This window comes from Egretta garzetta, unplaced genomic scaffold, assembly GCF_000687185.1.
Source record: "Egretta garzetta isolate BGI_Z169 unplaced genomic scaffold, ASM68718v1 scaffold197, whole genome shotgun sequence".
NCBI classification, from domain to species: domain Eukaryota; kingdom Metazoa; phylum Chordata; class Aves; order Pelecaniformes; family Ardeidae; genus Egretta; species Egretta garzetta.
The window spans coordinates 822,060-844,922 of NW_009260274.1; the positions used below are offsets into that span (position 1 = coordinate 822,060).

General features: G+C 43.6%; 2 protein-coding genes across 5 annotated transcripts in view; one reads left to right on the plus strand and one right to left on the minus strand.

Annotated features, from left to right (window-relative positions):
* Positions 1-6,172: 6,172 nt before the first annotated feature.
* Positions 6,173-15,605, plus strand: UBXN4 (UBX domain protein 4). Of its 3 annotated transcripts, none has more exons than XM_009642483.2 (12): positions 6,173-6,288; positions 7,157-7,185; positions 8,045-8,163; positions 8,732-8,894; positions 9,346-9,448; positions 10,977-11,031; positions 11,185-11,349; positions 12,089-12,216; positions 13,201-13,303; positions 13,653-13,784; positions 14,141-14,349; positions 15,073-15,605. In XM_009642483.2, the coding sequence occupies exons 1-12, from the start codon at positions 6,209-6,211 to the stop codon at positions 15,209-15,211; spliced, it is 1,425 nt and encodes a 474-aa protein (XP_009640778.1). In that variant the 5' UTR covers positions 6,173-6,208; the 3' UTR covers positions 15,212-15,605. The 3 variants fall into 3 exon arrangements, with proteins under 3 accessions (XP_009640778.1, XP_035753773.1, XP_035753774.1); XM_035897880.1 differs by having other exon boundaries at positions 8,732-8,900; positions 15,073-15,604; XM_035897881.1 differs by lacking the exon at positions 7,157-7,185 and having other exon boundaries at positions 6,180-6,288; positions 8,732-8,900; positions 15,073-15,604.
* Positions 15,606-16,003: 398 nt separating this feature from the next.
* The window catches only part of LCT (lactase), a 21,051-nt gene continuing 14,191 nt past the window's right edge, over positions 16,004-22,863 (minus strand). For both annotated transcript variants that reach the window (XM_009642484.2, XM_035897878.1), the window contains 6 exons: positions 22,514-22,716; positions 22,021-22,130; positions 20,095-20,229; positions 18,799-19,022; positions 17,651-17,887; positions 16,004-16,913 (listed from right to left, as the gene is read on the minus strand). In XM_009642484.2, the coding sequence (XP_009640779.1) occupies positions 16,705-16,913; positions 17,651-17,887; positions 18,799-19,022; positions 20,095-20,229; positions 22,021-22,130; positions 22,514-22,716 (1,118 nt within the window). In that variant the 3' untranslated portion in view covers positions 16,004-16,704. The remainder of the gene's footprint in view (positions 16,914-17,650; positions 17,888-18,798; positions 19,023-20,094; positions 20,230-22,020; positions 22,131-22,513; positions 22,717-22,863) is intronic.

Consider the following 22,863-nt stretch of genomic DNA (forward strand, 5'->3'; position numbering starts at 1 on the left):
CGCGGCCTGCCCTGCCCTCCCCTCGGGGCGTCCCAGCCCCCGGGCCTTGCGCTCGTTACGGTGTGTGGTGGCTTTACGCACCGCTCCTGGCAGTGGAACGAGTTGTTCCCATGTTTTGCTTTTCCCTACCTTCCATCCTCGCATTAGCCCGTGGCCGGTTCTCTTGTAACTTTGTGTAGGGTGTCCTTTTTCTTTCGAGTTACCTATAGGATTTGTTCTGTAACTGGTAATTGAAACCTATAGAAGCTCATGTTGTCTTTGGGTACGTTGCCTTTCCATCTGGAAAAATGAGAATGGGTAAAGGGAAAGGAGGATATTAGACGGGCTCTATAATTGTGTTGTTATGTATCTGTAGATGTTGTTTCTCATGTTTTTGCTATTGCCATAAGTGCTGGTGGCTTGAAGTTTTTCAGATGCCTCGTGAAAAAAACAACCACGCTAAATGTGTGACTGGTGTTGTTCCCTTAAGAATTATTGAACCATGGGATTCACTTAGCTTCAAGGAGAAGTTCAGTCCCAAAGGGGCTGTGAACAGAGAATTAAAGTGCAGTTAAGTTCCTTTGTTGACACAACTCTCCTTATATTTGGAGAACAGCGTTTTCTACTGCATAGTAAACATACTGCTAGAAACCAACATCTTCTCAGTTCACAACACACTGCATTGGTCTTGAAGGAAGGGAGGGGATCATGTATGCAGGCTTAATGGAGGAAAGCATTTTAAAGCCCACAAATCATGATGGCAGGTGTGTTGTACAAAATTAAATGGAAAGCCAGGTGGTAAAAAACAAGAAGCTTCGTGACACAGGTGTTTTGCAAGCCTCGAGATCTTCGCCTGTGAAACATAATATGCTGTGACTTGGTTAAAGGCTGATCTTTCCCCCCACCCAGGGTTAAAAGTTTTCTACTAAATTTCTTGGATGTTTCAAAGGCTCTGTATGGGGTTTGCGTGGCAGGGTTTTGGTAGTGGGGGGGCTACAGGGGTGCCTTCTGTGAGAAGCTGCCAGAAGCTTCCCCCATGTCCAACAGAGCCAATGCAGCCGGCTCCAAGATGGACCCAATGCTGGCCAAGGCCCAGCCCTCAGCAATGGTGGTCACACCTCTGGGATAACGTATTTAGGAAGGGGGAAAAAAACCAAAACTGTGCAACTGCAGCTGAAGAGAGGAGTGGGAATATGCAAGAGGAGCAGCCCCACAGACGCCAGGCCAGTACAGCAGGAGGAGCTCCAGGCGTTGGAGCAGAGATTCCCCGCAGCCCCTGGGGCAGCCCCTGGTGGGGCAGGCTGTGCCCCTGCAGCCCAGGGACCCCACGGGGGAGCAGATCTCCTCTTGCAGCCCGGGGAGGACCCCACACTGGAGCAGGGGGGTGCCCGAAGGAGGCTGTGACCCCGTGGGAAGCCCGGGCTGGAGCAGGCTCCTGGCAGGGCCTGTGGCCCCGTGGGGAGAGGAGCCCAGGCTGGGGCAGGTTTGCTGGCCAGGCTGGTGACCCCAGGGGGACCCACTCTGGAGCCATCTGCTCCTGAGGGACTGCACCCTGTGGGGCAGGAAGGAGTGTGAGGAGTCCTTCCCTGAGGAGGAAGAAGTGGCAGGAACAGTGTGTGATGAACTGACCCCAACTCCTATTCCCTGTCCCCCTGCACCACTTGGGGGGAGGATACTCTGACTTCTGATTGGCAATAAATGAAATTGATTTCTCCAGGTCGAGTCTGCATTGCCCATGACAGCGAATGCTGAGCGATCTCTCCCTGCCCTTATCCCGACCCAGGAGCCTTTCATTGTATTTTCTCTCCCCTGCCCAGCTGAGAACAGCAGTGACAGAGCGGCTTTGGTGGGCACCTGGTGTCCACCACAAAGACTGTTTTAGTAGTAATTCAGTTACCTATGAGTATTTTGAACTTGATACATATGTATCGGGGGTTGAGAAGTGCACATTGTAACTTATTTCCAACATTTTTTTTATGAAACTAAAATTGTCCACAACACTGGCCATTTCTTTTTAGATATGTATGTTGAGTAGTTGGATGTGGGAATATGTAGATATACCGAGTGGAGATAAATTTATGATGGCAGGGATGTAACTGAGTTTTGACTGTATGCTGTAAGGATTTTTGTTTTGTTTTGTTTTGTTTTGCTTGTTTGTCTGAGTCCTGAAAAAGGGGGTTGTTACTTAGGGTGGGCATATCTCCAAAATGGAAGTGTCGGAGAGTTCTGCTGAGTATGGGTCTACCCTAGGAACAGTGGGATCAGGGCAGGTGTCCTGTGGTGGAGCTGATTGCGAAGCAGTTCTGTTATGCCTGCTGGGAAGGGGAACTGGGAAGGCCAGGAACATAGTTTCTCACCATGTGTGGAAGCAGGTGTGTTTGAAGGATGCTGAGTGTTGAAAGAATAGTCTGGTTTTATGCTAGCAGTGATTGGCTTTGTTGCTTCTGTAGATCTGTGTTTAAAACCACACGGTGGTGACAGTAGCTTTGAGTCTGCGCACTACATGTTTGCCCATAGACACTGGAGACAAGCACTTGAAAGCAGCTTTCTGAGCAGGAACGCATGCTTTCAGAAGTGTTCAGTGTTTCTGTTTTGTTTTGTCCACTTCATCCAATAATGTATATGGAGACCAAAAAAAGAATAAAGGAAAAGAATCAGTGAGAGAAATATAAAATATAAATTAACTGTAATTTTAGGGTGGCCGCTGTGGAGGATAGCTATTAGATACAGCCTTGGCAAAAATTACTGAATTCTGTTAGGTCCATCTCTGTTTGATTTCTGCTACCATCTGTCTGTTCCTCTCTCCTCCTTCACTGCACTTCTCTGAACAGGCGCTAGAAAATGGAAGAACTAGATTATTCTAGAATATTTTCCAGTCAAGCAAGGAATAATGTGGCTATATATCTTAACAATGAGGTGGGGTTTGTGACTGCAATTGCATGTGGTTCAACCAGTTTTTTTTCTTTAACATTTTTGTTTGCAGCTGTAATCCTAACATTGTTTAGTTCAGTGTTTGAAACCTTCATGGCATATTCTGGTGATGAGGTTGTGTAAGCGTATTAAAGATCCTGTTGAATTCGCGGTTAGTTGCAGTAGAAGGGGTTGCTCCATACTTTCCAGGGAGTATGAGGTGAAGTGTGTCTGCCTCACAAAACTGTTTTTAAATATTAAGGTGAGATGTTAGCTTAGAGGCTTCTGTACGCACAAAGCAAGGAAGTCGTGTTTGGGGACCAGACGAGTTGCTTTGTGGCACCAAATAATTGCTAATGGGTTCTGCTGCTGCACAAGCCAGAAGCATTCCTGATACTGAAGCAGGTCTGGTAAATGCCTGTGGTATCTTGTGGGCAGCTGTTCTGTAGATGGTTTTCTAGCCTGCGGAGTTAAAAAAACTCCTTTCATTATATGAGTTATCAAATGAACAATTAACTTTAGATTAATATGAAACCCCCTCAGATGCCTCCTCTGTTCCGATTGAGGTGTCTAAGATTATTCTTTCTCAAAGTTAGGCATGTTCTGATCATGGAAATACCAGGCCACTCATAAAAAATGCTTTTCGGAAGTGAAAAAATCAAGGGGTGAGAAAAGAAAAAACTTTAAAACATTTCTGTTTCTTTTTAGTAACATTTGTAGAAACACTTCTTCCATTGTTCATGGCTTTATTTTTAGTTTATTTTTTTACAAAGCACTGATTTGCAATCAACAAGCTATTCGTTAGTATTTTGTAGCCAAGCTGTATCAAAGCACTCTTCAAGTTAATTATGTGAACTGACGCAGAGGAGGAGGTGAACAGCTTCATGTCCTGGCTCTCCTTTCCAGAATGGGCAATCCTTTCTCACACTGGGTAGCTATGAAATGCCGGACATTGAGAAATCAGATGGGCTTATCTTTCTTCTTCTGAAAGGAAAACACTTTCTCCTGATGACTGTGTGCTGAGGAATAGGGGAATTAAAGTCCTTTGACAACATGTGATGGTTTTGATTAAGTTCCTTGTACAAGAAATAAATCATTGCAGAAAAATCTCTGCCAACTATCCAAATCACTTGAGAAATGATGGACACATTTTCCCATATTAAGATATTTAGATATTTAAACTTACCTGATGAAATTTAAGAGATGAGCAAATGTGACTGCGAATTGTATACAGGTCTTTCTGCTGTGTAAAATAAAGTGATGTTTTTGTTTGAGAAACAGAAGAAGTCTGAGAGTCTTGGGAACTAGAATTCTGAGGCAGTTGTGGTAGCTCAGTATTAAGCAGAATTATGAATTATATCAAGTTCTCTTCAGCTTGACCTCTTGACTTTTCTGATGCTTTTCCTGTGACCTGGCAGTTTTCATATCAGGATGCAATTACTACTACAAAACTGTAATAAATGAACCTTAACTCCTAAATGAGAAAGGGTTATCAAAACAGAAAGATATGTGAGAGTAAGCAACTACTCTATGGGTAGTCACAATATTAAACTGTGCTTCGTGGCATAGAGCTTTATAAAATGTGAGTTATCAGCATTTTCATTCCTGGGTCACATCTCTCAGACTGTACTGTGAACAGTCTCTGACCTGTTTGTGTCTTTCGACATTCTTTTTCTACAGCAGTTGTTTATACGGAAAGTCAGTGTTAGGCAAGTATTTAGATATTTTTAGTAGCCTAATTGGATGAGCACATGTCCGTTTGAAAAAGCGTGTGGTGAAGCAGCTGTCTGCCTCTGAGCATTTGGAAATGGGGGAGGAGGCCGAACCACTCTTGGCAGAACAGCTGCATCCATCGACTGCAGTTGGAAGCACTGCACTTAAAGGGAGAGGAAGGGTTCCCACGTAAAATACCCTAAATATTTACTTGCTTATGTAGAATAATAGTAATAGAGGTGAATGCTTTCTTATTTGCTCCCATACTTCCAGGGAAAAATCAATACATATGGTTGGAAAACACTTTTCCAAAGTCAGTATATTTTTGATATATGCCTTTCTGAGAAGTGTTGTGGCCAGGCAGTCATGGCCTTAAGGCAGCAGTGCTTCACCAGGGGACTCCCATGTCTAACTCCTGATCTTTAACAAGTAAAAAAACCTGCGTGAACTGCAACTGGGATGAAACAAACAAATGGTTTGTTGTTGCCATTGAATAATGGACTACTATACTTCTATACTTGTAACTCAAATTCTTCATCAAGAGTACAGTCTATTCCAAGCTGCTAGGAAGTAATACAGACTGAAGATAAACAAATGGTTGCAGGCTGATTTACTTGTTGAAAGATTATTAATATTCATTGGAATTTATTAACCCATATCCTCACTAAACCGGTGCTTTAGAAGATAAATGTGTGATTGATGTGTTTCATCTGATTAAAATAACACTTCTGAATCTCTGGCCTCAGAGCACCTTTTCAGTTTCTGTTACTTAAGTAGCTCCTCTTGTACTGTTAATACTGTTCCTCTGTGCTCCTCGCTCCTTTTCCTCCCCTCCTGCTGTTACTGTTCATGTCAGGGACTGGAATACAAAACGAAGTTACAAATAATCCTGCAAAAAAATGTTTCTTGGTTTGTGGTTTTTTTTTAACACCATCAAACTGTGAAACCTTGCCTGCTGCATTAAGAGTTTACAAGGAGTAGAAAACATAGTTTTACCTATTAGCAGCTGGTATACCAATACGTAATTAGATTTATAATGAGGGGTAAGCAGTGGATAGTTTTAGCATGTTAGCAGGCCAAACTTAATGTCAGGGCAGAGCAATGGTTTGCTCTGACTGTGCTGCGGGATCTGCTTGCATATTATGAGAGTATAAGCACGATATTGAAGCACAAGCATGCTCCCTGTAACATGAAAATGAGGCCCTTTGGTGGTTGTGCAATTAGATGATGCAATCAAGCCAGTCTTCGGACTCGACATCGTTGCTGTTCCATCTGTGTGGTCCAGTCCCTTCTGCTCCTTTGGACCAGCTCACCATGCAGTTGAACAACTGCGAAAGCTACATGCTTGCTGGCTTGGAAGGATTTTTGGTACGTTAGGTTTTTGGCATGTTAGCAAGGCGAATCAGCTGGAGTGAATTGTCTCCAGATTACAAAAAAAAAAAAAAAAAATTGTAAACTGACTTGACAGTAATCATGAGAGTGTCTTTCAAAGGTGATGTCAAAACATTGAAGCAAAGCTACAGTCAGACCAGGAGAAGTAATTTGTGGTGGGTTTAGCCTCACACGTGTGCTGTATCTTGCAGGTGAAGATGAACAATCTACTGAGATGGCTGCAAGGTGGGAAGATGAGAAGGTGACTGAAGCTGCCTCAGATGGTTTTGTTGCTATTAAAATCGACACCAAAAGGTTTGATCTTACTCTAATTCTGTCTCTTACACAATCCTTCATTGATGGTGATGAGAGTGAGAGGTTTTTGAAGTCCTTGCCCTGATTTGGAGGTAGTCTAAATACAAGGTTCCAGAGCATAAGTGAGTTCAGTACTCCTGAAGCCACTAGAGCCTGAGAAAATTCCAAATTTACTGTTGTGTTCTGCAGAATGTTCATTGCATATTTCAGATTGTATTTCAGTACCGGTAAAAGAATGCTTGAGGTTGTCCTTTTTCAACAGCAAGAGAGACAAAAGTTATGTAAAAAAGCTGGAATCGAAATGCAAGTGCTCTTGAGGCAGTTCTTGATTTGCCAAGTTACATAATGAATTTTAAAACTCATGAATTCAGAAAGATAAAAATCTGTAAGGCCCCAGAGAAAATGTGTTTGTCTCTATTGTAACCCATAGAACAGAGAAGCGTTAAAGTTCCTGGGTAAATTACTCAGCTATTTTTGCTATGTTTAAGTGTTCCAGGCTGTGCACAGAAAGTGCGTTGGCATTTCACAAAATGGTATTATTTTGAAGTGCTCTATAGACATTTTATTAGACTTACTGTATTATTTGCACTCAAATAGAGTAGATGTCTTTTTCCTGAATTGGTTCTTAGTGCTGTTTCCCTAAATCTTATGTAGTCAACTGTGATAACCAGGGATTGTCACCATGTCAACGCTTTTGCGAAATCTTAATGAGAAGATGCAATGCAAATTTGCTTTTAGTGTTCTCTCAAGTATTTAAATAGTTTTGTGTGTGGTAGTAGGACAGTTATTTGTATATGATGAAAGACTTTAAATCTGAAGTTATTGCAAAGTGATTGCTCCTCCTAAATGAATCTTTTCTTTTGAACAGTGAAGCATGCCTGCAGTTTTCTCAAATTTGTATCCTTTGGGATCAGTTTAGATGATATGTTATGATTACAGATAATCGCTCTTTACAAGTTAATAGCTGTTCTTAAGACAAATATTTACAAGCAGCATTATTAAAAATACTTCTTATGGCACAAAAATATGCAATAAACCATGTAGTTAAAGGATACTGCCTATGTATTCAACTTACTGTCAGTTCTTAGAGAAAGTGAACAAGTTGGAGGTTTTTTAATGTTAATCCTATGTAATTATCCAAACAGAAAATTATCCAAAGCTTTATGTAAACAAAATAACCCACTGGTATTACTAATCGGCATTAGAAAACAAATGAGCCATGCTTTAAATCATTAGCTGGAGTTCAGGGTTATAGAGGAGGAAGAAGAACAAGTAGTGGGCTGGGTTCGGTCGGCTATCCGGGTGTGAAGTTAGGGGAACATCTGCCTGCCTTAAGTAGGTCGCTGCATATAGCTCAGGAATTCTGTGTGATGCTGAGAGGGAGAATTCAGTACCTTGACTTGGCTTTTCTTAATGCTGTAAAGAATTCATTATTTTTCTATATAAGATGTCGTCTCACACTAAAACAAAATCTTTCAAGTCAAAGCATGATTGCTCATTGGACATGTGTGTGTTGGAGAAAAGTATTTTGGCTTAAACCATTTCAAAGAAAAGATGAAATACTGATCAGTTGTCTGTAGCGTTTTCTGGTGTTTTTGTTAATGTGGTTTTTTTTCCTCCCTTGGCACTGACTACTGACAACCAGGCGGAGGTAGAATATTGGGCTAGAAGGTTCTGTGGGAAGGACTTCTGCTTTTCCTTTTAAAGTTACTTTATAAACTTCTGTTGTTTGTTGCCCTTGACTGTTGCTGTGCAGATCCTGTAGTGTGTGTTCCATCGAGTTTTTTTATAGGAGACAATGGAATCCCTTTGGAAGTAATTGCTGGCAGCATTTCTGTTGAAGAGCTTGTTACCAGAATCCATAAAGTTAAACAGGTAACACTTGCTAACAGACTGGATCTTTCAGATTGAGTTGGGTGCGCTCACGTGCTCAGCACAGGCGATGTCCCTGGCCCTCAGCCTGTGCCTTGGGGAAGTGTGAATTACTGGTTCCATACCCTTCCAACAACAGAATCTGCAAACTTAAAGTCAGTACGCAAATTGAACGGGTTGGAAAGCGCTGTGCGGAAGTGCTACGTTGTTTCACAGATCATCTGTGTAACACCTACAGTACTAAAGGAGTATGTCAAGAACTCTAAACTGGAATGGCATAACGATTACTCTTCCAGTTCATACATGGCTTTGTAATATTGTTTTGTAATGTGGATTTATAAAATTATGCTAGGGAATGTAATATAAATATAGAAGTTCTATCGCTTCGATTTCAAGTGTAAGACTAAAATTGGGAAAAATATGACATGTACAATTGCCTCACACCCAACAATATGTCAGAATTTTAGTTTTATATTTTAAATAGGACTGAGTCTCCAAAAATAGTTTAGTCTTGACCTTTGAACCTGTGGAAAATATTTGAAGTCTCATGGTTTTTTCCCCAATTTCTTAGATGCACACAGTAAAAGGGCAGCCTTCAGAAAATAGAAGTCAGTCCTCTGCTCCCTGTCCCTCCTCTCAATCTGACGGTGCTCCAGAAAACACGGACTCGAGAGCGGTAGAGTTTTGTGACTCTCCTGAATCTGCTACGACTGAGGCAATGAGACCTTCTGCTGGTAATGGTTAGCATTTCTACAGAAATACTAGCGAATTTGCTTTTGAAATAGTTTTCCTTTTCTTAAGTTGTTATATGATGGTACCTAAAAGGCAATATATTGAGTGGGCTTGTTGAGGAAAAACTTGGGTATCCCAGAATGCTGCTTGCAAGTTTTGAGGGAAGGATGACTTGTCATTCTGCTCAGTTATGAGTGAAAAATCTATGGTTTGTAACATGATAAAAATTGTGTATGCATTCTTGAAATTGGATTCAGTTAAAAAGTGTCTTTGGGTTAGTAACCTGAAACCAAATTGTTGTGGAAGTGAGCCTAAATAGCAGAACCTCCCATCTCCTTGAGATATCCTAGTTGCTGCCAGTTGTGGCTAACAATGAGTGTAACAGTTTTCTATGGTAAGAAATGCACCTTTTATTTTTCTCTTACGCATTACTTTCTTGTAAATCACTTGAAGATGGAGCAAATTCAGGTCAAGCAAGCCAGGAAGCAACTAATTCTTCAGATGAGCAAGTGAGTGATGCTCAGCCTGTGAATGATCTTACACTCAAAGTAGAAAGGTAAGTAGTCTTTTGCAGACTTCCTAACGTGATGTAGTTGTTTCTCAGGAGGCAGCTGTTTGGTTTTGTTTTTTTTTTTTAACAAACAGGCTTAATTGTAGGATTTTTGGTGCTTATTCTGTTATAATTTGGCAAACATTTATGGGGTCTGATTTTTCTTTAGATGTCTGTGACAATACTGGGGTTGATACAAAAACTTTTAAATTAATCTCATTTCTTACATACTCTGAAAGAAAAGGGTAATCTGGAAAACTGAAGATGTTCTTTGATATGATTTGAACGCAGCCAATATGTTTGCTGCAAAATTTTTGAAGGAGTTAAAACATTGAACTGAAAGTGCTTGAAACTGGGGTAATAACCTAGATTTTGTACAGAGATGCCATCTTATTTCTTTTTCTTCTTGTCTATTTGATGAGTGTTTGTAGTCTGGGCATATTGAAAAGGCCGGAGGAATCCTATTTGGTCACTCTTACTTTGATCAGTGAACAGTAATGAGGTCACCAGAAACATCTGGTGCAATACATGGTTCATTCATTAAAATTGATTGTTTTTAAATACAAGGTTTTGTGTATAAACTTGGTTTTTAGCATCTGTGAGACTGATACTATTTGGAAAACCAGTAACACATGCTTAGTAAATAGGATTATTTATGCCGCTAAAATATATTTTAAAACTTTTTCCATGTTTAATTTCAGTTTTCTTCTAATGTTGTTGGACAATAGGTATAATTTTTACTTACCACTGATAAGAAAATGCAGTCAATATTTTAATATATATACTGAAAATTCTTTCTAAAATGTGCATTAATCTTAAATTATGCCATATTTGCATATATCTACAGCATTTCTTTCAGGGGAAAAAAGAGGCAAAGCTCTGTGGTAATTACCATTTTCTTTCTAAAAAAGCAAAACGGCTACCATACAAACAAAATTTCCCTGATTATCTGACTTCTTACGTTGCTTGGTCATGCCTGCCCTTTCCCCAGACTTAAAATATACTATAAATTACTGTGTTTTTTTAAGTCAGTCCTTATTCTAAGGCACCTATCTGGATAGATAAGACAGATGCACGTGCATCTATGTCAGTGCTATATATTATTTGCTTTCCATTTTAGGAAGTGATGTGCAGAAGCAAGCAGATGGCTTAAATAGCTAAGGAGAGTTTGAGATTTAGCGTTTCTGTTACCACAGATCATAAATAGTGCTTGCTTATTGTACGCCTTTCAAGTTGGTTCACCAGTAAGAATACATAAGATTCTTCATTTGCTGAGTGGAAAGGAGCAGAAGGAATATGTTGGAACTCTGTTAAAAGTTGAAAACGAGGTGGTGAATCGCCACCTCGCCTTTTTATAGACGGTACACCCGCGTGTGAATGAATCATTACTGCTACGGCAGGTATTAGCACAGTTCACGTTGGCTTTCATCTGTTCCGTTCTTCTGTACGTGTTTGCAAGTGCTTCATTAAAATATGAAAATGTTAATAACAGATACTGCAATTTTAAGACTTTTCACTTTATTCTTACATTTAGAATAACAAAAAAGCTTGAAGAAAGACGAGAAGAGAAAAGGAAAGAAGAAGAACAGGTAACACAAACATGTTAGAACACTTGCAATTTTTTTTTATATCCTTATTTGAATAAATGCTTAATTCCTTTTTAAATGAACATATTTCAGTCTCGCCTTACTCTTGTCCAAGGCAATTTTGTGGTCCAATTTTTATGTCTGTGGTTTATTCAGAAAGAAATTAAGAAAGAAATTGAACGGAGAAGAACTGGTAAAGAAATGTTGGAGTACAAGAGACGACAGGAAGAAGAACTGACAAAGCGTATGTTAGAGGAAAGGAACAGAGAAAAGGCAGAAGAGAAGGCTGCGAGAGAGCGTATAAGACAACAGATTGCCATGGTAAATTTTTCATTTTGGAAAGTGCCACTGGTGTCCTAAAAGGGCACATTTTCTCATTTGGTCAAACTTTGAAAGATTTTCCATTTTTCTGTTTGGAATCTTGTGGCCTTGTGTTGTAACAATGCGCGTGTTTGGGGTTTATGTAGCATTTCCTGTGTATAAAATGAAACTTCTGCTTTCGTATTATGATGATCTTTTCTATCTGAACAAACATGCCAACTTTTCTGTCATATTGCTCGAGTCCACAAATAATTGCAATTTAAGTGTAGTTCTGGAATGGAAGCAAGGGGCTACTTTCTTGTGGAACATGCAGAAGAGCACAGATCTCAAAATGGTGGTGAGGATTATTTTCTAAGTTTGCATATATGTGTGTACAGATATGGATATAAACAACTTGTAACAATTGGAATCCCTCCTCGTTAGGTTTTGCCCTAGAACACTTAGAACTGTAATCCTGTAACTTGTCATAAGATTTTTTCCCTCTGTCTTCGCTGGAATGTTAAATTTGCGCGGGAAGATCATCAATTAACAACTACTGGCATGAAGTGGCTCCTCAAAAAGCGTGTCATCTTGGCTGATGACTTGAAGTTGTGCAGTTTGGCAGCGAGTAGTTCTCTGCAGGGCTGCTGTCTCCTTTCTCCTAGTTGGGTTCTGAGAACAGATCGTAGCTCTCTGTTTTAATGAATATTAAGCTACAATTTATGGTAAAAATTGAGGTTTCTGTTTGGTCCTTTCACAGGATCGTGCTGAGAGAGCGGCTCGCTTTGCGAAATCGAAGGAAGAAGCAGAAGCTGCCAAAGCTGCGGCTCTTCAGGCTAAACAGGCTGAACTAGAGGCCAGGAAAGAAACATCTCAAAGGGAGCGAAGGTGAGTTCCTGTGGAGGAAGAAGTGTGTATTTCTGGGGAGAGAGGTAAAGAAACTTTATGTAAGCTTTTAAGAGATATAATATACATCCTCATTTATTAATTGATGCCACGTCAAATGGTTTAAATAGTGACATTAAAAGTTGCCTTTCCTTTGTATTATTTCTTCATAGCTATTTATATGAATATTGTATTCTCTGATAACTTTCAGCCTTCTGACATTCCTGATTATGAAACAGTAACCACCTTTCCTTGTGTGTCATTCTAGTTAAGAGAAGAGCTTTTCCCATCTGATCTTTGATTTAAATACTACGTATAATGGGGCTAAGGGGGGAACTAGGTAAGGTGGGAATGTGGTAGACAACGACCAGGCAAGGACAGCACTGTGCTAGGGAGCACGGTTTGGCTGTGGGCACAGTTGGCTTGGATTCAGCAAGGCTTAACTGGGCTCCTCGGCTGTCTGGGTCAGAGCTGTCTCCTGCTTTGCCCAGCGCTGCTGTTCTAAGAAATAATCTCACCTGTAGAGACCTTGCGTGGAGCTGTGGAGCCACCGGTCAGTCCAGTACCGCCCCTGAACAGAGGGCGAGTGCGGGACTCGCTAGCTGAGTACAGAATTACTTGCCAAGCCAGCTTAGATGTCTATGCCCTCATAGTACCAATTCTTGAAAAAAAGAACAAAAGTAATACAGGCTACACAAAAGAAATGTGGTTTATATGAATTTATATTTGTTCATTAATTTTTTGCATGTAAATTATCTTGTTTGAGTGGTGACGGGTCTCAGACTCTGATAAAACCCAGAGGAGATGCATGGTGATACCTAAGCAAATGGTTACCAACTGCGGATCCAAACTTCTAACCCATCTGCACTGCCATAAGCAGGGTGACTGTCCCCCTCTCCTACCTATCTCAGTACTACCAAGCTAGAGGCCTGGGGCATGTGTCTGGGGCTGTTTGTGTGCTGACTGACCCCGATACGTGTCCCGCAGCGCGATAGCCAGGATTCAGTTCCGCCTCCCGGATGGATCTTCCTTTACTAACCAGTTCCCATCTGAAGCACGGCTGGAAGAAGCAAGGCAGTTTGCTGCACAGGTGAGTTGGTGTTTTGTTTTCTCAGCTCCGCGCTGATTACAATGTGGTGTAGCACCAACTAGTTGTTGATCGTGATGGAGTTGTCATCAACTGCTTTCCTTTGTGTTTATTTGGAGGAGGTTTTGGTAGCAGCCTTTTCTGGCACCAGCCACTGCCTTTGTGTTACTGCAGCGTGTCGTTCGTAAGAGGTAGTGGGATAGGACAAATCCTTCATTTCTCTATCGGAAGATGATTGACAGTTTGATATAGAACTCTTGGCTCGATGTGGCAAGGTATACTCACCTGGCAAGGCTGCAGTTGTTTGAAAGTGAACAGTTACAAATAAAATGTTCTCTTTATATTTTCACAGACGGTTGGTAACGCTTATGGCAATTTTTCACTGGCGACAATGTTTCCCAGAAGGGAGTTTACCAAAGAAGATTATGGAAAGAAGTTACTGGAGCTAGAGTTAGCACCCAGCGCTTCAGTAGTGTTGCTGCCGGTAGGCATTGAATTTTGGTTTATTTGCTTTTCATTTCCTTGAAACAGCAATACTGCAGCTGTATAGCTGCTTTGAGTCGGCCAGGATAATATTTGGCTTCAATTTTGGTCTTTTCTATGTCTAAGATTGTAAAGTTCATTTTTGTCAGGACTGATTTGGAGAAAGATTTTTTTTTTCTTTTTTTTCTTTTTTTCCCCCCTGAAGCAGGTGAATGGTGGCATAGATACTTGTCTAATGTGTAACCAAAGGAGTTCTCTTGTGTCTGCTGAGCCGCTTCTAAATTACGTATGAAAGACTCTGTCTACAGGAGCACGACTTGAATCTCTGACAAGTTTGCTTTGTGTGTTCATGACCAGGCGGGACGACCTGCTACTTCCGTTGTTCAGGCTTCAGGCGGTGACCTGTGGAAGTTCTTGGGCACAATCCTTTATCCCCTCTTAGCAGTTTGGAGATTTATTAGCAACTTCCTATTTACGAGTCCGCCCCCCTCACAGTCTGCTGTGAGATCAGCTCATCCACAAGACCATCCGCGTCCCTCAACGTCAAGCAGCACCGAGCAAAGCAGGTAATCAGAACTGCCCCGGGCAGCCGTTTCTCAAGCCGCTTGCTGGCGTTGTTTTCACCGCGTAGTGGGGAACTGAACCGCACCGGCCTCTGAACTGTGGCCCTCGCTTTGTGTCTTCTGCCCACTGCCTTCTGTCTGGCTCCAAGGGGTAACCTGGCGGCTGGTGAAGCTGCGAGGCAGCCTCTGGCTAGGATTTATGGGTGTTTACGTGTGTGATTGAGCAAGATCTGTAATTTCCAGTTACGGAGTAGAAAAAGCATTGCTGTGCAGTCACTTCTGAATAGGGAACTCGGCTGTCACTACAAACGTGGGCTTCGCTTGAGCTGATATTGTTCAGCTGATAAAAATCTTGACAGTTAGATGTCAGATGATTACAGTATGGTTGTATGAGAAACCCAGGCAACTGAAGTCTGGTTTTCACAGTTCAGGTTCTGTATCGCCTCCTGTACCAGGGAGCTGCTAGGCCCTCCCACCCGAAGCAGCCAGGTACGGCTTCAATGGCAGGTGCTCTCCAGGGGGAATGAGATTCTGTCGGTTTGTCTGACTGCGAAATGACAAATTTTCAGGTGGAGATTGCTTCCCAAGGAAACAAAGGGCTGAGTAAAACTATTTGGGGGGGGGGATAAGAGAAGGACGGATGCATGATTTACGCAAGAACTGAATGCAATAAATGCAATTATTACCAGGGAAATCTGTCCAACCTCACTGTCGTTTGTACCCTAGGCAAGCAGTCAGGAAACGAGTAGTGGAAAAGCGGGGGGAAGACTTCAAAAAAGAAGGCAAAATATACAGACTGAGGACTCAAGACGATGGAGAAGATGAAAACAACACTTGGAATGGAAATTCTACACAACAAATGTAGTTTTGAGTAACTGCAGTAATCACTATCTGGCTTTTTTTTTTTTTTGTTTTTGTTTTTCCTTCTTATTGATCTAAGTCAACTAAAGCTTCAGGACAAGTGGGGCTTATTTTACACCGACTGAATTACTTAATTCTTATTCCTGTAGTGGAGTATGGAATAACATCACCTAAGTCAGAAAAATCAAGTGGGTGTAGCTGAGGCCTAGAAGCAGAGAGTTAAAAAGACTGAAAATCTCCATCAGCTTTCATAATAATTACCCTACTGCCATACAAAGACACTTTTTAATCTATAAATACCTGCTACATAAATTTAAGGGCCAGATATTAATATAACGGTCTGGTGGGCAATGACTGATTAAGAGGAGGGTTTTCAGAAGCACTATAAGTAGCAAATCGGGTAACTAATTTATGGTTAACTTTTTTTTCTTCCTTCTGCAACTGCAAGCAAACCTTTGTAGTTTTTAATTCCCCAAGCACTCAATAAACTATTTTCCAGAAAATGTGACCACCTTCTCTCGTGAAGTTCTGCTGGAGGACTTGTGTCAGAAGGAAGCAAGCAGTTAGGATCACACGCTGAAATCTAAAATATAGCGGACAAACTTTTTGTTCAGTTTAAATGACTTGGTCGGGAGTCATTCATGCTAAATCTGAGAAAACACATCTGAAATCGTGTTTTGGGTTCAGGCTGTGATATGGGAAGAAAAAAGGCGGGTCTTTATCGGGTAAAAGGGAAACGTTAGCAGGGGGCTGCAATAGGGGAGCCTGGAAGCTTTTACGTTGGAGGAAGGGCCACAGCCTTCCTGCGCAGAAGCCTGCCTTCCCTCGCACCCCCTGCCCTGTGTCTTGCGGTCAGAGGCCTGAATATTACAGGTGCTCTGTGCTGCTTCGGGTTCCTGTTTAAAGATTTAATTAAGGAAGGCACTCTGTTCAACTGTGAAGGTGGAGTACTAGGGCCACTCCCACTATTTGTTGTAATAATTTTTGATGCGTGATTAAAAAACCACTGTATATAAAATAAAGGAGGGGGGGAGAAGCCAACAGAGTAGCTGCAGTAGGACAGTATGTTCTCCTAGACAAGTTTTCACCAGTATAGACAGTAACTTGTCTTAAAACCCCTAAGAAGCAGGAGAGTTTCTAGGGGCTGCTTTCGGATCCCTTGGAGAGACCGCCTCATCCAAGGGGAGATGATGAAGCGAGAACAGATGAAAGTTCAAGTTCAGAATCCTTACGCAGGTAGGAACAAACAATTTTACTCCTGTCTTTAAGAAATCAAATCAATAATGCCTGGGGAGAAATAGAGCCAGCTAACATAGGAAAAAAGTTCTCCTTTCTATTTTAACATTGGTAAGCAAACAACAAACTGAGGGGGAGCTATCTCGACGGCAAGACACAAAGTTGCAGTAGTACAAGCACTAGGTTTCTTTTCCTGGTGCTATAAGCTGGTTTTTTTTTTTTTAATAAGCAAAACAAAAAGCACTTTTGCAAGTGGAAACTTTACAGTTTACTAAGTTCCATGTGGGATCGTTTACGGGTTCTTTTGGATAATCTTCCATACATGGATGCAAAAAGAACCAAGCCCAAAGCTCCGACTGCAGAAAGAGCCAGAAGCCCGTACAGTGCTATTTCTGCGCTCTGTGACGTTAACTCCAGCCCCAGGAAGCGCACGCTGCCGGCCGGTCCTGGCGTGGCGGCTGTTGGCGTCGCTGTGCGTGGGGGAAACAATAAGAAAGTATTAGTATGCACCCCGGGGTGAACTCCTGCGCGTCTGTGCGTCGCTGCCTTTATGAGGCTTTCAAGGTTGCTCGGCAGTGCTCCGGCAGTAGCCGTAATTTTGGGGGCTCGGCGATTGACACAATTCCAGCTTGGAGTAAAGGCACAACTGAGGCTGGCAGTGCAATGCCTGAGACGCCAGGAGAGGTGGGGGTTCTCTGGCAGCCATGGTGATCCCCAAAAGCTGATAAAAATGATTATTTAAAAACCCCAGCCTAGCAGTGGTTGCTGTTCAACGTACTCCTTGCTTCAGAAAATGTAAGTGACAGTCATTTCCAAAGGCTTGCCCAAAACGCTGATTCATGTGAAGTATTCAAAAGGGTTTAGAAAAAAATGGTGTGGGGATACTGAATGTGCGTGGTTTGGGAAACATCTTGGGCAGTTCTGTTTATCAGAAGTAGAAGGGAATTGCTTTTTTACTGCGTTTTGGAAAGGGACATGAATCAGGGTGCTAGCGCACAAAATTTGGTCACTGTTCTGGTTTTGCCTACAGAAGTGAGGTAATTCCACTGCATGTCCTCAGTCATAACTGACGACAGGTCAGCATGCTACCGGAGCACTCCAGAACGCTGCAGGAAGCGGTGGTGTCTGTAAAGACTACAGGTCACAGAAACCTTCCAGGATGAGACCCGGATGCCCGCACGGGCGGGATTGCTGCTGCGTCACTTACCTTCAGGCTCCAGTTCCAGGCAGGGATGCGGGCCCGTGGCGGGGTCGGGAAAGCCGTTGCAGTTTATGATCTGCGAGTAATACCTGGCAGAGGCCTTGGGGCGCCGCGGCAAGGTGGGGTCTGTGAAATTCACGTGGTACAACCCAAACCTTTCATCAAAGCCCACTGCCCACTCAAAGTTGTCCATCAGCGTCCATGCGGTGTAGCCTCGTAAGTCGACGCCGTCGAGTGCAACGGCTGTAACCAGGACCGGATGGAACAGGTTAGCTGTGCAGCTGGGTGACAGGAGGTGTCACCGCCCTGCCAGCAGTGGCACAAAGGTGCTCCAGCAGCCGGGTGCCAAGTGCAGTCACATCGGCCTTGCTGGTTTTGCCGCCGCCCTGTTCCCACCTCCCGGGTGTTGCCTTAGCTCGGTTGCTTTGGGGTAGTTCAGCTGCCAAGTTACAGCTAAGGAGCAGCCAGGGTAGCTGGGTCAGCCTGCCAGGACTGGAGCCTGCTTTGCTCTCCTCCAAAAATCAAAGCTTTTGTCCAATAAGCAAAGGTTTAGGAAGAGATAAGAAAAAGCCACCAACACGCAATTGGTGTTTCAACAAATGCCGAGAGGCAGCAAACCAGCACTTGCTGAACATCTGCCTGGCAGCTCCCGGCAGATCAGAAAAGCAAACTGGAAAAGCCCTTCCCCCATGTCGCTTGACCACTGCTGTAATTGAAACCAGTTTGGGTTGGGGTTGGTTGGTTGTGGGGTTTTTTTGTTGGTTTTTTTTTTTGAAGATGCAGTTTTTAGACCCAGCAGCAGTCAAACTAGAAATGGAAATAGGTATTCATAGCAGTTACCCATCAAGTAGCAGAACCTTCTCCTGCCCGATGCAGCTGTACATGGAAGCTGCAGTTGCCCTACGAAGCCCAGGGTTTGTTCTGCTGTTAGATCACCTTTCCCCACAAAGCTGTGGCTATCCCTGGCCGGTTTCTGCCAAACCCAAAGCCCTCAGAAGTTGATGCAGGGTAAACCGGTGTGGGCGTGCAACGCCACAAGTGTGATGGCAGTGGTTTTTCAACTCCTCACAACTTGGGTTACGCCATCAGTCTTGTGGCAAGATGCTGCTGCTTGCTAGAGATTTGGATGAGCAGAATTAAATAATCGCTCTTACCTTTCAGTGCTTCATTAATGTAGCTCCGATAGTAATGCATTCGCCAAGTGTCGTTGAAGCCTAAGGCTCCCCTTTCTGAGACCCCATTTTCAGTCACATAAATCGGAGGGTTGTTGTACTCCTTCTTTATCCATCTCAGGAGTTTTCGGAAACCAAAGGGTGTCACCTTTAGCCAGAAGGAGCCGGATTTCAGCCAGCTGCGGTCAGTTACTGAAGCTACGCCCCTGCAGAGGAGGACACGCTGATTGAGGGACCTGTCCCAAGCGCCTGCCACTGTGCCTGGCATCTCACTGCCACAGGGCTGAGAAATAGGGTGCTGAGCTCGGGAAAACTGAACCGGAGGTGACACCGTGGCAAGCTGGCGAAAGTGCTGTGGGCTGAGGGGGTGCTGCTGCTCACAAGCCTCTAGAAAACACTTCTCGTGCTTTGCTTTACAGTCACACGCTGCTTAAATCAGCCATGGCTGAGGATGTGATGTCAGCTCCAAAGCTTTGTCCCTTGACACCGTTTCTACCGTTCAAAGTATAAGGCGGTGCTTGAGCGCACAGAATTGCCATTTACACCTATGTCCAGGAATGCAAGACTAGGCCCAGCATACCTTGGGGTGAAACCACAGAGGCTGGGATGCAGCAGCAAGGGAGCTTATAACAATTTCATCTATTCTCTGTGCAAATATTTCAAGACACAGCCTAAGTTCACCCCCGTGTGCGGTCCCACCATTACCTTCAGTCTCATCAGAAAAGCTAGTAAGCTCCTTGTGTTTACCTTTTGAAGCTGCGAAAGGAATTGGTATCTAAATAAAAATCTTGACTTAGGTATACTTAACAGTGACGTGATTTAGCTGTCCAGGCCTTAAACTTAATTTATCCAATGCGGTGAGGGAACTAACAACTGTGTAAGAGCAACGGGAGCCGTGGCCATGAAGCAGGATAATCTGGCAGTTCTAGCTGCAGCTTGGGGGCAGGGAATATGATAGACTACTGTTTACAGCTGATCCCAAACCACTGGGAGACTCACGAGTGCAGATTCCTTCCTTTAGTAGCTCCTCTAGTTTTCTTTGTTCTGTTTTAACCTTTCACGTTTATCATCAGGTCTGTAAAAAGAGAGCTGTTGCTGGACTTCTGTGAAAATAACAGCACCACAGGTACTGTTTGGGGATACTTTCCCTAGTATGGGGTATAACAGCTCACAATACCTGTCTCATGGCTTTATTTGCTATCAGTTTACATTGCTCAGTTGGCCCGGGCTCCAGGTGCACATATTTTCTGTGACTGATAGTTTACATTCATCTCTTACCTATCAGAGTCATACGACTGAACACCAGCAGGATACTTCACTTTGTATGTTAAAACTGTAGTATAATGATTCAGACCAAAGTAATCATATGTGCCTTTAATTCTTTGCTTTTCACTTTCAGTAAATTCTGGAAGTCTGCAACAGAAAACATGGAAAGCGTAAACCCCTCAAAATGTAAATCTGCTCAGGATTTCCCCTTCTTCTGCTTCTGTGCCTCCCCGGTCCTGTTGTATGACCTAAGCTTTTGCTAGCATATGCAAATCATGCTGCCTGCTCTAATGTTCTCCATGAGAGGAACAGCCCTTCCCCTGACCAGAAAACCGACACCTAGAGGTCCTGCTCATGGTCAAACAAGAATTTTGACCGTCATCCTGCTTTATAAGACAAGAAACGGTATTTGCCCAGTCAGGAATGTGTTGGGAGAAACCGGTAACAATAATTTTGGTTGTCATGTGCTTACCACGCTCCTACGGAGACCCCGAGCTGCAGTGTTCATGAGTGACCTGTCTCAGCCCACCATCCTGCACGAGCATGACCAGCTCTGATGGAGGGAGGTGGGAAATGGTGCCTCCTAGCAGCCAGGGGCATCCTGTCCCCGCTCAGGGGAGCTGTCACGAGCCCCCTCACAAAAGACTCTACTCCTGCTTGCATGTACGGAGGGTGCAGCCAGGCCCCTGCACTAAGATGTGCTTCCCAGCAGCAGGGGAGCAGGCAGCCGCTACAGGAGGAGCTCCTGGCAGTAGTAGTAGGCGGCCGGTCACGGCAGAGGCTAATACAGGATTGTCTCATAAACTCTGGCTTCTACATGAGAAACAATAAAAACGTCTGAGCTTTCTCCCCAAGACCCACACTGAGATCCAACCTGGGAGAAACTGGGAGCTAGGCGCTGCTTGCGGACTCTACCATTTCATCCCAAAGTTCCTTCAAAAGGGAGGCCTCCTCAGAAAAGAGCATCCCCCTTTGGCATTTGCAGCCCTACAGAGTCTACACAGAATAAGAAATGGCGTCAGGGACGTCCATGGTACCCTGGAGCAAGGAGTGCAGTTTCAGCTCTCTTTTAGCCAGGAAGAGAAAAATTTTCCTGGGAATTAGGTCCCTAAGCAATCCCTGCTGAAAATGCAGGCAGTGCTTCTGGCACTTTGGTGATGCTCGAGAGCTTGCAGTCTTAGACTGAGGACAGGACTTCCTCCCCAGACTGAGATGCTTGGGTGCAGTATCTCATAAAGCAACACACAGAGACTTTGCTGTCTCGTTAATGGCAGCAACCGCCAGAGAAGCAATAACACGGCAAAAAAAAGGTGCACAAGAACGCAAGTGGTTTGGGCACACGTAAAAGCATAACTCGCATCTTGAAGAGCCCTGCCGTTGCTGCAGAGCACACCCCGACCCCCCCACCATCGCCCGCGTTTCAAAACAAGCGATCATGCACGTTTGCAGAGAGGAATGATCAAGACTAGCCCCAGCTCTAATATACCCCATCACATTGCTATTGAAGTGGGGGGGGGGGAGTGCTTTCCTTACATTTGTCTAAAAAGGGAGAGAAAAGGAAAACCATTGCACTGCTAGCACAATAGGGTTAAGAATAATTAATAGGACTGGAAAAGAAGAAACATAATTCAGAGGGACCAATGAGTTCTCCGTGCTCAAGTTCAGGATGTCGTTTGAAGAACAGTTAAAACACATTTACTACGGTCAGGTAAAGCACTGTGTCTAATGCAGATATTTACTGTATCACCCTGAGCTGCCAACTTACTCCCCCAAGGACACATTATATTAGTAAAAGGAAGTAAAAAACAGGGAACAGGCAAAATGTACATGAGAGTTTTTCTGTGATGATACAGTAAGATTTTTACAGTAGCACTGAAATTTAGCATTTCTTTCAGAAAAGCAGGTTTCAGCACAGCAGGTATGTGCCTGGGCTCTTACCGGGACTGGCTCAGACCCTGAGCCAGACTGCGTTCCCGAATCCTCCTTTTCATCACTTCGTTATAGTCGCCATTTTTGAAAATGGGGTGAGCAAACCAACCTAGAAAAAACTAAGCCAGGGAACAAGGGAGAAGGATACATTATCTATTAAAACAAGGGAGGTAACCATTTCTCTTTCCTGTGCTGCTTCAGAGCTGCTGAATTTATAATGAACGGGTGCATGGAGTTATGCCCATCTAACAGCAGCAAATTTAACAAGCTTTGGGCACCGTGATCGTATTTTGTCTCTTTTCTGTTGCATACTTGATCAGCCACCAGAAGAGGGTGGTACATTTCCTCGCAGTGATGCCTCTGGCTCATCCTTTTCTTTCATGCTGGCAGGGTGAGATGCTGACCTGGGATTTGGGTATCATCTCCAGCACCCAGGATTGGGGGTGCCACCATGAACAAACCCAGGAGCAGCAGGGAGAGCTGTCACCAGGTGTCTCTGTACCTGCAAGTATTGTCTGGCAGCTTCAACATCCTCCTGGTTGTGTGGGTTCCTTGGTTCTGCCCAGTCAGAGTTGATGGTGATAGAGATTAATCCTCCTTGTTTTGCCCGGTAGGTCTCATTGTAGAGGTGCCAGACTTCCGCGTGGGCCTTTATTAAGTTGTGCCCCACCACGTAGGGGGCTCGCCCTGGCCGAACGGAGATGCCTGCAGAGACAGTGACAGCACAGGCAGTTCCCAGCTTTCTCATCGGCAACCTCACGGGTTAACACAATACCCAGGACTCCCAGAACTGCTAGCAAATGACTCAACGTGCAGCACCTGGTGCCCTGGGCTGAGATGGCTGCTTCGGCG

Coding starts and splice junctions, on each gene's coding strand:
- UBXN4 (XM_035897880.1), top strand. CDS start 6,209: ATGGCTGCAAGGTGGGAAGATGAGAAGGTGACTGAAGCTGCCTCAGAT. Junction 11,032..11,184: donor AAAGGAAAGAAGAAGAACAG/GTAACACAAACA, acceptor TGGTTTATTCAG/AAAGAAATTAAGAAAGAAAT. Junction 13,304..13,652: donor CAAGGCAGTTTGCTGCACAG/GTGAGTTGGTGT, acceptor ATATTTTCACAG/ACGGTTGGTAACGCTTATGG.